At 35.6% G+C, this 15,478-nt stretch overlaps 1 protein-coding gene across 1 annotated transcript in view; it reads right to left on the minus strand.

The window, feature by feature from the left end:
- The window catches only part of SNTG2 (syntrophin gamma 2), a 144,051-nt gene that overhangs the window by 91,648 nt on the left and 36,925 nt on the right, over positions 1–15,478 (minus strand). The window contains exon 7 of the mRNA XM_048934715.1: positions 3,267–3,354. Within this exon, the coding sequence (XP_048790672.1) occupies positions 3,267–3,354 (88 nt within the window). The remainder of the gene's footprint in view (positions 1–3,266; positions 3,355–15,478) is intronic.

Raw genomic sequence — 15,478 nt, forward strand, 5'->3', positions numbered from 1 at the left:
TCATATCAGAAAATGTTTTTAGTAGAGAAAACTGACATCCATTGCATAGGAATGCTTAGAATAAAAGGTGAGGCAACAATTTTTGCTACTCCCAGCATGTTCCTACAGACTTGCTTTTCAGTTCAGTAGCATTCCTTGGTTTTCTGAGTCTCAACAAACTGCACAACCTCTCTCAGTCTATCACAGAATCACCAGGGTTGGAAAAGACCTCCAAGATTATCTGGTCCAACCATCCATCCATCACCAATATTTCCACATTAAATCATGTCCCTCAGTACAAAATCTAAATGTTTTGTGAACACTTTCAGGGATGGTGACTCTACCATTTCCCTAGGCATCCTGTTCCAGCACCTGCCTACTCTTTCAGAGTCTATCTATGCATTTTTTCTTAGCTGTGTCATTTTTGTTATTTTAAGAAAGCTAGGTCAGGAAGGATCCTCTGAGTGTGAGGGAAAATGATTTTTACCTATGCAATATATGAGCATGCTCAGAGGAAAAACCCTGTGAGATGAGAAGGGGTCACAAAGAGAGATATCAAGGATACACGTACTTGCAGTTCACAAAGGCAACTGACACACTCCTGAGGGTGGCAAGAAAAATCCAGAACTCAGAGGTGAATGAAAGAAACTTAAGGATCACAGTGGATTTTGCAGATCTTGTGGTGATTCAGTAAATCAAAAGTTAGCTGATGCAAAATCTAAAGCAAGAGCTCATTTGCAGTGGTACAAGTAGGAGTTGTTTATATATCCTTTAAATTCTTTTTGACACAATGACTGAGATTTAAAAAGTTAGGGATTCTATTGCTTAATTTAATAAAACCTGGATTTTATTTACAGTTTAAAAGGCTTAAAATTAATAGACATACAAAATATTTTAAAGATCTTATTACCTCAGAGTCCCATCAACAGATTTTACTTTTTTCCCAATTTAGACAATTAATTACACTAAAACTGTAAAACTAAAACTAAAACTAAAACTAAAAAACAAACAAAACCTCCAAAATGAAATAAGTTAGCAGATTGCTGTAAAGCAGATAGTCAGCAGGACTTTATCTTTTATGACATTACAATTTGTCTTACAATCAATGTTGCTAAATGATACTGCAGAGCTCCTTAGCAGGGTCTGCTGTGATAGGGCAAGTGAAATGGTTTCAAACTAAAAGAGAGGATTACATTGGTTATTAGGAAAAAAAGTGTTTTACAGTAAAGGTAGTAGAGCACTGGAATGGGTTGCCCAGAGAGGTGGTGGATGCCTCATTCTTGGAGACATTCAAGGTGAGGCTGGATCAGGCTCTGAGCACCTGATCTAGCTGTAGGTGTTTCTGTTCATTACAGGGGAGCTGAACTAGATGACCTTCAAGGGACCCTTCCAGCTGTAGTGATTCTGTGAATCTATGAAAGATCATGCATGAAGAAAATGAGGGACATCAATTTCAATTTTCATCTTTCCTTTGAAATGTCCTGTGATGGCAATGTTTGTCTTTTGTTTTGCCACATGGAAAACACACATTATGCTCTTAGCAGTATTATTATTCCTCCTTAGGTGTAAAGAAGGAAAAACATCTATACTGCTCTCTCCCTTTTTTTATTTTAAAGTACCTCTGGTGCAGACAAAATCTATCAAAAATATTGTGTCGTTAAATTGCCAGTCTTCAGACTGTGTGAAAAGTCAAAAGATGAACTTTAAAAGTTCCTTTCAAACAGTTCTGTGATTCTGTAGCATTCCTGAACACCTGAATCATAAACCTTTACCTTACTAAAACCATCACCCTCTTTCAAAGGGTCTGTAGCCAATCATTTGGAATCTGCCCCTGTTACTGTTATTCAAGAGAAACCTGTTCGGAGTAAGAAATTCAGTGTCATTTTAGACAGGCTATCACAGGCTATCAACAAGCACAAGAAAGACAAAATGCTTCTTAACTGGAAGAGATATATTGGATACAAACTGCCTATTTGGGGCATGTAATTAGGCCTGCCTCCTTTACACAGAGCATGAGCAAATCTGATACATTACGCTACCCTGCTCAGTCTGGTCCACTATGTCATGCCTGAAGTGCAATATTCAGAAATAGAAGTCAGTACAATGATACATTTGAGGAACTTAAGAAATGTCCCTTCTTCCTAACTGGACTTGGAACCTCAGCACAAAGCTCACTAGCTCCTCTCCTGGATGTTCTCTTCAGCCATTCAATACTGGCTGAAACCAAGCTCAGTGAGCAAGATGATCATTGTTAAATGATTTGATGTATGTACTCATTCCAGCGGTGAGCAAATAAGCAAATAATGTCTGGAAAATCATGGAATATAGGTCTTCTTTAAGGGAATACACAAGTGGTGGGACTCCCATTCAAGAAGAGCTTTCACGAGACCATGCACAAGGTGGAATTACAGTCATGAAGAATCAGTGACACATATAACAAATTAAGGAGCAATTCTACTGAGCAGTAAAATGCATCCCAACTCACACTGCAGGCAATATTGAAGTGCACACATGAATAAATCTGAAGTATCTTGTCCTTTCCTGGCATCCCAGAAGACTCAAGCTCATGGGCCCCTATTTGTAAGCATACAGTCAAACCAGCTGCTACCCTGGCAGTTTTAGTACTACAGTGTGTTCACTTCAAATGCAACTATGCTGTCTCTTCCCATTATCCAGCATTATTACTATTTCTCATAAGTACATAATTGGGAGCAGTATCTGCCTCCCCTGCTTCCTTCTTAAAGCTCTTCCTTCCTTCCCTACTATATCTCATACTGTGGTTACTGAAGACACAAGTTGTCACAATAGGGAAAAATTTGCCTGCAGTTCTTGTAATATTTTCTGTGGCTCTACTCTTTTGAGTTTGGCATGAGTTTAGACATGAATACTCATTAACTGGCACTTAAGAATGAATTGCTTGTCTCTGTGTTTGGAGAGAGCCTAACTGCACCAAACTGGTGATCATCTTGAAGACATGCACAGGACAAATGGGTGATCAGGCCTAGCCTAGCACGGGTACATGAAAGGCAGATCCTGGTTGACAAACCCTATCTCCTTCTATGACCAAGTGACCTGCCTAGTGGATGAGGGAAAGGGCTATTGATGTAGTTTACCTATGCAGTATGCATTAGATTCTTACAATGTAAGCCATGGAGTACACAAATAATTTCCTATTTCTTGCAGTAAAACACTCTAGGATTGAATTATCATTTCTGTTAGTACCATTGTTTCATAAGAATACAACAAAGAGGAAAACAAATTACCCTTATCCATTAATTGTCTCTTACCTAATGGGAGCTTTAAAAATGATGGAGCTTCTCTGAAGTACTGAACAGTAATGGTAACTTCATCACCAGCATTTCGCAGTAGGTGTACCTGTCAGCGTGACAAATAACAGCTACTTTAAACCACAGAACCACCAGTTGTGGAAAGCACATTAACAAAATCAGTATTTCTGTTGATCTATAAGGTAGTCAGTATGAACATTTCTGAAGAGGAATGAAGACTATTTTGGGGTTAAAGCCACACCAGTAAAGGAGTAGGCAAAAGAGTAAATAAAAGAGTAGGCAAGCCCAATGGAACAACCTGAAGAAATAATTTAGTGGGCAACCTGATTTTATATACCAGCTGAACATAAATTCTCCAGTCAAACTCATTTTATAAAGCTGCTATAGAGTAGTACAAGTGGTAGGGAGAAATGTATTTATGTAGATACATTAATCATGTGCAGGAATACATACATAAGTATATAACATAAATTAATACATCACATATATTTTATATAGGGCTTATATTTTGTCTGATTCAGGTGATAAATTACAGTCATTTTTCCATTGTAAGCATAGTTTTCATTTTTGTGACTGTCTTCATTAACTATAAATATTTGCTAATCAGACGTGAACACATGTAGGCGTGAATTTCATATATACACATGTATGGGTACAGCAGCTCACATCAGAAACATCAGAATTGAATTAAAGACATAGCACATTACTGCATGAAGAACTTTTTAAAATGCATAACTTCAAATAATATCTTTGATGGAACTCAGTTCCTAGTAGAGGACAGAGGTATTCTCCAGCTACATATCCATGACTGAGGAAATAGGTATTATGTTTGGCTGGTACGCACCCTGCAGCCTTGGTCCCGTTTGTCAGAAATAGATGTTAAGACCTGTGGTCTCTAATCTAAGCATAACCAGAATAAGTGAGTATCAAGCAGAAGTGTAACCATAGCAATCAGTAACTCCTATAGAAGTATTTACAGGTCTAACATGCTCGGAGGAAGCAGGTGCTTGTATTGCTTCAGGCCACTATTTCAGCACACTGCCACATTGCCTAACACAAGAAGCAGGATTACCTCAAATATTATAATTCTTCCTTATGTGTACCTGAAATAATGCTTACACCAGTGACTGATCTATTCACCTGCATAAAAAATATTAAGCTTATTCCTGATGAATATGAAAATCCAGAACAAGTAAAGAAATCAAGTAGTCACCTAAGCTAAGAATCTTAAGCTTTAAAAATGTGTTGGAAAGGACTGAGCAAAAAAAATGACCATAAAAAATACAACACTACTGAGAGTAGCACAAAAGCAGCAAAGCCATAACCCATTCTGTTTCTTACAGAACCAGAAATAAGTTGTGAGACAGAGAAGGTATCAACTTAGCTGGAGACAAAAACAAACATGGAAGGGAGGAAATGATCTTAGTTCATTGAATTAGCCCTATTATCTTATTTTTGCTTACAAATACAATAAAACATGTTTTGAACCACAAACCTTCATTATTCTTTTTAAAAAATAACACTGCTCTTGAACAGCATAATTACCAGTAATTATAGATTTTTTTTTCTTCATGATTTTGTACATTATTTTATCTACTTAATTACATACTTCAGTTTCTGATTTACTTGAAAACAATGCATACACAAATATCTGGGATATGACACTGTTACATACTGTGGATTGAAAAATATACTCTGAGCCAAATCAGTTTTTCCCCGAAGGAATGGAAGTTTAAATAAATTTGCTTAAGGCTAACTCTTAACTGAAGCATGAAGACCCATCCCTCAGAAAGTAACGCTGCCATTCTTCAAAAACTCCACAAATATCAGAGCACCACAGTGACTTTTCTCTGGAACTTCAGGTCTGTCTCAACTGTGATAAATGCACTATAATTGAAAGGACTTCAAAGCCAAAGAACTCATAATTTTACAATTAGCAGCATGTTTTAATGCTCACCTACTTTTATGTATTAATTATGAAAAGAAAGAATTATCCCAGGAATCAAAAACAAAACACCAATCCCTCTCCCCCCCCCCCCCACCTCCCAAAGAAAAACAAACAAACAAACCCATAAAAGACAGAAATGGATAAATTACAAAACAAACATAAAATTCCTAAATGGAAAATTAATCAATTGTTACAGATATATTTAGTATGTAAGAAACACGTCAGTCAGTCAGAAAACTGCCAGCATCATCCACTCGCAATGGTATACAATGACAAAGAATGTGATTTCAGTTGAAAGATGGTCAGTTTCTAATGAAGGTTGTCTTGTGTCACTCAGTAAAAAATCTAAGCAACAAACTTTTGAAGTTATCAAAATAAGCAAGTGATGTGCTACATTAAATTTGGAAATTGTTGATGATTTGGACACCATTTCCTCTTCTTACAACAAACTTTTTCAGTTATCCTTTTTTGTACTAAGCCTTCCTAGTATAGCAGGTATTTTGCAGACATCCAGAGTTAACACAGGAGGAAACATAAGAATCAGTAAGAACCACTCTTGGTGTCCATGCCAATGAAGTACAGAGAAAAGTCACAGATCTATGGACTGATGAGCCTTAGAATTTATCTGAAATCATGCATATGTTCAGCATTTCAGGCATAAAGAACTGAAACCTGGGGCATCTAGAAAGTGATAATTAAAAAAATCCTCTTTTACACATAAATTCTTACAGCTTGTAGAAGACCATAATAGCATATCCATGGACAAAATGCAGCAAAATACTACTTCCTCCTTCCCCCTCCCCCACAACTCCCCAAGCATTGTAATATTACTGTCACCATAAAACAGAAAATCATTTACAATATTCTGCATGTGTCAGAAATAAATATGTTAGGCAAAATCTTTTGCACACTATCCCAGAAAACCAGTCCATGATTCACTGCAACAGTGCTACCATAAAAGCTAATATTTATTCAGCATAAGTCAGAGGGATTTTTATATATTTTCATTCGATATGCAAATATTTTCTATACTGAATAGAATCATATGAATTGATTAGAGAACCATCATGCAAATTACATTAAGTCTTATGAAGGATTAGTTTCTCTAGAGTACTGGCTGTAGCTATAGTTGTATTTGTACAAATACAGAACTACGCTTTTTTCCTATTAGACTTTTTGCTAACACTGTATTGGACAAAAAAAAAAAACAACAAACAAATATAGAAAAAAAAACTAATCAGTTAAAAAACCTTGTGATTTCCTAATCCAGTTTTTTAATAGTTTTGATTCAGTGTGTTAGTTTATTCACCACCTGAAGCATATGAAGAGATTCACACTCTATGAGTTTGTCTGGTATCTACAATATTGAACAAGAGCAGGTAACTAGAATCTAGCCTCAATTCAGTGGCTAAACTAACATTCCTAAAATATTAATGATAGCTATGAGATCTACACGCTTGTTTGAGCTCTCTTGTTTGTCTCTCATGCTCACGTGTGAGACGACTCTTCTGTTAAGAGTCAGTGACTTTATGAAGAGAAGCAGTAGAAACGTTGGATTACATAAGTTGGAAAAACCTTCAAGATCACCAGTTTAACCACCAACGATCACTAAAATAAGTTTCTTAGCATCACATGCAAACATGTCTTGAACACCTCCAGGGATAGATAATCAAAAGGTACACCTGGCAGCTCATTTCAATGCTGGTACTTAAGTACGACTCATAAAGGGATTTTTTCCACCCACAATCCACAGAGTTTGTTCATCTCTCCTGTCATCGTACATAATAATTTTACTAGTAATTTAATTTTATGGGGCTGTAAGTTCTCTACATGACTTTCATTTTGAGGAAATTTACCAAATGCAAAATAACTGAGCTCTTCTTATGTAAACAGATTAAGTCTGATCTTTTACAAATACATTTATTTAATTAATCAATCCAATATCACATGGGCATGCCCTAAGTCTTTTTTAGCTTGTAGATGAGTCCTCTGAATAATACCAGGCTAGATTCCACAATTCTTTATGCCCTGATGAAAATCCAAGGCTCACACAATATAAAGTAGTGGATTAGTCCAAAGCACAAAACATTACTTAGGTAGAAAAGGATGGAAAAGAAAGCTGGAAACAAAAAGAAGAGGATACTGTTTCAGAGAAACTGTCAGCCACAGCTGAAATGCACAGGTGTGACTGAAAATTAAGCTACTGGTTAGTTTGTGCATAAGACGTAAGAATCAAAAGAAACAAGAGTGGAAAGGTCTTTCTAGAGATGGCCAGGGATAACAAAGGACATTATTCAATGTTCCTGAATTTATGAAGTCTTGTTTTAGAAAAGAAATAAAAATAAAAAAAGAATTCTATCAACTCTTTCAAAGACACTCCAGATTTATTCATGGTCTGCACACTTTTGTTCTTATTCCATCAATCTTCTTTATCAGTATTTGGCTTTCTTTCTGATTTTTTATATAGCAATGATCGACAAAGTCCCTGAAGGTAAGAATTACCTTCCCTGTGGTGATCACCTGCCATACTTACTGCTCCTCACAACTCCACTTCTATTTCCCTCTCCTTCTAACTGTTTTTAGCCTTGCACAGGATGCTGAGGGCCATGGTCCAGGTGCTGAAGATGTACAGATGGAGTGCTGGCAGCAATGCCAACAGCAGTGAGGATGCAGGTGCCAATGATCACCTTGTCCATGTCTGGGGACAAGCAAAGGTTTTGATTAATTTAGTCAATTTTGTAGAAGAATCTACAATGTCATGTGCTAGTATTTCTGAATATTAAGATAGAGATTTCCTCACTTTAACCGTAATAAAATATGCAAAATGTGATCCCACTTCAAATATATAATGTCTACTTATGCATTTTTATTTATAACCAATTATTAGTTATACTGTTTCCTCTCAAGAATTACATATTTTTCCTTTATAACACCAGAGACAGAGTCAGTTTCAATTTCTGAAGTATATTTCTATTAACTACAGTTTACACATGCCTCTAATAGCAATTCAATTTTTGACTATTTATGACCGAAAAGGCTACTATAGGTTGTTATAAATACTTTGTAGGTTGGAAGATCTTTGGAGTCCAACCTACAAAGTATTTATAACAACCTATAGTAGCCTTTTCATTTATAAAATGAAATTTATATATTTCATTTATAAAATGAAAAGCCTTAAAAGAGATACAGCTGCAGAACTGAATGGAAAAAAACAAAAAACCAACCCACAAACAATACTTTTAAAACTTTTTACCTTTAGGAAATACTGCTTTAAAAGGTTTCCGCCTAGCCACACTCACTGTGTGCTTAATCTGAGTAGTGTGATAGTGTAACAGAATTTTAATTCTAGCTATAGCTCCTTTGTGCTAGGTAGCTGAATTCTTCCATCAGTTTTAATTATACTAATTCTACTTTTGTGCTCAAAAATTATCTGCATTGTAAATGCTCTTAATGCCAGAGTATTTGCTGCTTTTCTAGCCCAGGGAATTAAATGACTGTGAAAAAATAGGGATAAAAAGTATTGAAACCTAGAACTACTTAATTGTGGATGCTTTCTTAACATGCTTACAGCTTGAGAATAAGTCAATTTCCAAGAGTACATTACAGAAATTATGTGATATTTATTACATAAAGCATAACCCAACAGAGGTACCATAAGTCATTTCTCTATTTTTTTAGTATCTTTTTTTTTTTTTTCTCTAGTATTTTACTATTCTTTACAAAAAGCTATAGAAGTGTAAAAGGGTACAAATTTCAGAAATGTATGCTAACATATGTGAATTTTATTATTTGCATCTAAAAGTTGTTGGAGACTAAAAGTATGCTACAAGTTACTTCTTAATGAGGAACGTGCCAGATGATAAAATAATCACATTTCTTAGGGCATCTGGAAACTGAGGTTGAATTGTATATTCCACAATATTTTGAAGCAGTACTACAATTTGCTGATTTGATCTGGCTTTATTTTAATGTAGTGCTAGGATATGCAATACCTATGACAAATTAGGACCTGGACAAATGAAATTAAACTCAGATCTTTATAACCCAAGGAATGTGAAGAACACTTTAAATTTTTGTCTCCTTGCCAGCTAACAAGGCTGCTTTTCTATCATGATGAAACTCCTGCGAGAATAGCTCAGAGAAAACTAACGTGATAACTGAAAGAATAAGGAAACTATGCACATCAGAGCTTTATTCTGCTAAATTAGCATTCTTACAATAATTGTTGGTATTTTTCCTTTCTGTTACTGCTCACCTACAAATCAGCAGTCGATTTTCTAAAATACATGGTAAGTCTTAACTAAAGAAACCAACTATATAGCACCATTAATAAATGTTCTCTAATAACAGCGCTCCTTCTCTTATAAACAGGAGAATGATTTTTTTATGTGGGCAGATAGTGATAGAACAAAGGAGAACAGTTTTAAACTACAAGAGAGAAAACTCAGATTAGATATTAGGAGGAAATTTTTACTCAGAGGGTGGTGAGGCACTGGAACAGGTTCCCCAGAGAGGTTGTGAATGGTCCATCCCTGGAGGTGCTCAAGGCCAGGTTGAATGGTATCCCTGGCAGTCTTATCTATGTCTGCATGCATTCAGAGTTTGGGATCGTTTCAACAAGCTTCCCTTCATTAAAATCCTCAGAGATGATAGATAATATCTATGTTGATTCTGTTCATGTATGTGTATGCAACATGAGATAGTCTCAGCCTGAAATACATTAAAAAAAGATACAACCCTTTTACTTTTTGCACCAAACATTTGAAGAAATTATAGTAAAAGTCAAATATTTGGAAGACAACAAGACTGTTCACAACCTAATGAAATTACCTTTCGTACGCAGAGGAACTAGTCATAGGGAAGTCAATAGGCAAAAACATCTACAGTTCTTCTCCTATAGCAAACGGCAACATAGTTCAGAGCTGGAAATCATCTTGACAAGGAAACTAGAATCTGCTAAAGCTTTTTGCTTTGCTAATTAAAAAAATATATATACTTAAAAATTAAAAATATATACTTTAAAAAAACAATTTAAGTAAGAAAATTCAGAAAATGATCAATCTTCAAAAGATGAAAGCCATTTCACATTAAAAATACTTTGGAAAGAATAAGGGGAGTCTCAGTGAATATTCAGAAATATGAATCCCCCTATATTATTTTAAAGCATAGCCCATCGAGTTCCTCCAGATAAATCTATGTTAGTTTCCTCTCTATTCAGCTCTCACAGAGAGATCTTGGTTTCATTTGACACATCTTAGTTCTGGTTTCACTACTGGCAGAGACACTGAACAATCTATTCTTTACTATTCTTTTCATGCCAATCAACTTTACAAGCCTACATAATCTCTCATCTCAATTATATCTTTTTTCAGGGGAAAGCTCTACCTGACATAGCTTATTCACTGTTTAGAAACTGTTGCACATCTTTGATCATGCTGCTCAGTGCCTTGTTGCTTTCTCTGAACCTTTTCCTGCTCTTTTACATCCTTTGAAGTGAAAGGACCAGAAATACTGTCAGCACTGAAGATACAAAGCCACCCTGGATGCATACAGTGACACTCTCAGTTCTGCTTACCACTTCTTTATAAAAGACCCCCTGTCATTTGCTTGGCTTTCATTAAATCCTGAAGCCTGAGATTTTATTTCACAGCTGCAGTGGTAAGTTCAGAGTCCACCAGTCTGTACATGGAGCCAGGACTCTTCCCTCCCACTGTGGAATGTACTGCTTAACTTCCCCATTAAAGGAGATCTCCTTTCTCAGGTGACAAGTGATCTTGGTGTGAGAAAAGAATATCAAGATGCACCAGGAGATGCTTAGACTGGGCACTAGAAATAATTTCTTCATGGAGAGTGTGACCAATCTTTGCAGTGGACTTCCCAGGTAAGCTAAGGAATCCCCATCCATGGAACTATTTAAGAGATGTGCGGATGTGACATGAAAGTTTTGTCTTGGGACTCTAGGTCAGGCTGATGGGTGGACTTGTCTTGAAGATCTTTTCCAACCTCGATGACTCTTAATTTCACCTTCTATTCTACTGACACTGAGTCACTGAATGTTATTGCTGTTCTCAGTTCTCCCTTATCCTTTCCACTTTGAATAATTATGTTGAATGAGCAAAGTGACACCTCAGGTTTTATTTTCTTTCACAGTTTACTAAGAGTATCTTGAAAAAATAAGTCCTAGGAAAGTGGAACCGTGTGGGATATTCCTTCATTGTAAATCACAATCCAATTACTCTTCCTCTCAATTTCTATCTTTCAAACAATTATTTATCCAAGCAAGAATCACGGCTAGTAAGTTTCCTTTAAGGCATGTATGAAACAAGGGTTTTGTTGAGGGATTTTTGGAAATCCAAGTAAACTATAGCAATAGTTTCCTTTATCCATGTTATGTTTTTATGTTTTTATCTGTATTTTTGTAAATTATATTTTTTTATTATGATTGTTAATAATTTTGCGAGAACAGACACTAGGCTTACCAGACTGTGATTCTACAGATCATCTTTTGCATCTTTCATTGATATGTATTTATTATCTTTCAATCCCTGAATACCAGTATACCTTAGACACTCTTCTAATTTGAAGTGATATTATTTAAACAAAGAAAAAATCATAACAATGTAATTTTGATTTTAAACATGTATAATAGTTATTATTTTATTCCCTAACCTCTTCTAAATGCAAATTATTTATACAATTTTCAGTTTTAAACAAATAGTAAGTGTTTTGTAATCTAAAATAAATGATCTCTATGGTTACATTTATATTAGTAAATTAAACATGATGAGGACACAAATCCAAACAGTGAGACATGATTAGTTAAATTCCGTGTGTTAAATTGCTAGCACAGACTGGTACGGCTTAAACACTTGCTATTTATCACTTTACCAAATCCATGGTATGGATTAGGTTAGCCTAGGCCAATGGCCATAGTGAATAAGTATTTTCGGGACTGGCAATCATATAATAAAATATAGAACTAGTTCTTTTCCAACCAACATCCACTCTGTCAAAAGAAAGGAGTATCCTCTGATGCATTCTCCCCTGGTGCTTCTCCCCACCAGCTGACAGACAGGACTACTCAGTGATGTCCTGAACGGCAAGAGTCCAGACACTCACAAGAATTGCTAAGGTTTTCTCCACATATACCACTTTTTAATTGGCACAAGATGTTTTTGTTCAGAGTATTTGTTACTGCTACTTAAAAGAAGTAATTAAGGTAATTCAAGACTCTAGTTGTAGAGTGCTAGCTCACCCTTGCAAAAGGCCATTTATTCATGGCTACCAGATTAGGCTTATGCTATGATACCCAATATAAGGTATTCTATTTTGTATTCATCTGATCAAATGTTCCAGAAAATGCTCAGGAATACTTTTTTGATCAGATGTATTCCTGTTCACTGTAGACAATATAGTGGTGTTTAACAGTAGTCTAAAGCAGTACGCCATAGCTTAAAAAACAGGCTCCAGTGCTATAGACGTGACTCTCCTTGACAGTGATCTGAAACAGTCCCAAAACTAAATGTAAATTAACATAGTGGGAGTTTGTCAAAGTAATTTTATAGTTTGGCAGGCATCTCTTTTCCATTTCCTAATGAGTCCTTCATCAATAGAGAAATAAGTTCTATGTTGTAGAAATAGGGTACTTGGAAAAATATTTCTAAGAGAAGAAAAACAATCTTAAACAGCACAGTTACTGTAATTCTTGATCCAATTCCATTAAAAAGATATTAATTTTTATTTCTGTTAGCTACTGAAACATTACCAATGGAAAGAAACATGAATCAAAAATTTTAGCTTTAAATTTTGAAAGGATTAAAAATATATATGCAGTTTTATTTTCATAAGTGCATCTTTCAGTACAGGAGATTGATGCAGATGAAATATAATTTTGCATGCTGAAAACATATTTTAGTGTGAACATTGAAATGACATTTTATCAAGAGAACTGACTATTACATTTGTGGTGCACAGGGTGATAATATGATTAGCCACCAGGCAAACAAAATAAATTTCCCTCTCAGACAATCAGTACCAAAACTATATTAATCTGCATATTACCATTCTCTATATTCATAGTTTTTCCACAGTAATAGACTATTTCTAAAAATAAGCTTATTTTTCAAGGAATATAATTATTTTCAATTCTTCACAGTCTATTGTATTACCTACTATAAGAGAGAGATTTTCATCAGTCCTGATTTCCTGTTATTCATGTATCCATCTGTACCACTAACCTGAACTAAGATGTGGTCGCGGGTCAGTAGCAGCTTGAAGAGTTCCGAAGAAAAGCAAATTCATGGAATTTGAAGGGTGAAACAGGAAAGCCAGTTTGTCGTGACATTGTTGTAAGCAGACCAGCCAGTTGTTTTGCTTACAGAGAAGCAAGCACTTTTCAACATCTCTCAAGTATCAAGAAATTATGATAAGCTCTTTACCATCTCCAAGTGTCAGTTGTGAAGCTGGTAGGTAGTAGGAACAATGAACTGGCCTTCTATCCTACTACTCTCAGATCCCGTAGCCTTTTCTCTCATGTATTTACCCCAGTGGGTTTTAAATCTTTAAAATTGTGGCATCAAATTATATATAATGTCCATTTAATATAATGCAGGCTATCTAAATTTATGCCTGTACAGAGCATTTCCTCACATGCTCTAAGAGTGAATGATCAGATATCCTAAAATAGTATAAAATAAGAACAGGAGGAGAAAAAGTCTAAACACCAAGAACAGCAAGACATGCCACTAGGGGGATAAGACAAAAGAAAATAATTCCTATTAGAGGTACAGTAAAAAAAGAAATAAAACAAAACAAATACCACATGCTAAAAACCAAACCACCAAACTTTCCAAAACAAAGGAATAGAAAACAAATGAAAATGGGTGTTCTTGCTTCTTCCCTTTAATGGTGTACCATTGTGGTAGCATCCATTTAGTAGCTTGTAGTGGGTTACCCATGCAGCTGCTTGCTCACACCCCACACTCACCAAATCTCAGAATAAATCACTTGCTCTACCACTTGATCCACTTACCTAACCTCACACTGATTCTGATAGCAGGCTGTGGTAGCAGAAATGATTTCTTGCAGATCTATCTCCAGGTACATTGATACTTCTTCTCCTTCTGGTTCTTCCTTCAACCATACTGATTATTCCCTATTGTTCCAAAAAGTTTTGTTTAAATGATCCCACTGAATTCCATGTACAGTGGAAAGAGTAGCATTATGCATTTCTGTTTTACTCCTCATCACTGTAGCACACTTGTGTTATACCGGCACGTCTGGAGTGCTTCTTGGTACTGAAAAACAATCTTTAAGGGAAGTAACTTACGATTTTGTGGTCAATAACTTTAATGAACCTTAGAATTTTTCATGTGGAAGTTCATCAATATACAACAGAACTGATTCTGGTGCTTTGTGAAATTCTATCTGTAATTATTTCAGAGGTTCAGCCTCTGGTAGTTTTGATCAACAGCAAGAAAGGGACTACAAGATCATGCAACTACACTTTATCTTGACCTAGAGAGATCATCTCCTAGCAATAAAAGCAAGTTTTTTTTTCTTTCCCCATGTAACATGCTGATAAGACTTTAAGCCCATGTCATTTATGATTGCTACAGATGCTACTCTGGATTACATTTGTCAGTGAGTTGACAGGCAATGTCAGTAAACAGGCAATGGGGACAAATGTTTTAATCTATATGACTTGCACTGAAGGCTAGACAAGCCCTATGCATTCAGGGGGTAGTAAATGGCTTTATCTGTACACAGTCCATCTGATGAATGAAATAAACCAGTTAAAAACTAATGACTATTCAATAAATCAGTTTGTTTTGAGTTAGATGAAACACTTGAAAACCATGCTTCAAAAAATACATAGAATAGCTAAAAGAATAAGAGAAAAATATGTAAACTTTTAACGCCTGCATTTCTTTAAGTCAGTGAGAATCATATATGTCCACTACCCTTTCAAATGAAAACCAATATAATTTTCTAATTATAAGATTTGGTTAGAATCCCTAGAAAATCCTTGAAGATACTATGTATTAGATCATCCATCACCAAATCAGCATACAGCGCTGCGGCAGAGGCAGTGGCTTATCAAGGTCATATGATAGAACTGTTAGAAGATGTATAGGAGAAGGACAGATCAAAGATATTGCTGGTTCACAGTATTATGGGGAGCGGACAGTACAGGGAATATGGATACTTGGATACATCCCCACAAATGATGGTGATTTGGTATAGTGACTTTCAAAACCAACGG

This window comes from Lagopus muta, chromosome 2, assembly GCF_023343835.1.
Source record: "Lagopus muta isolate bLagMut1 chromosome 2, bLagMut1 primary, whole genome shotgun sequence".
NCBI classification, from domain to species: Eukaryota; Metazoa; Chordata; class Aves; order Galliformes; family Phasianidae; genus Lagopus; species Lagopus muta.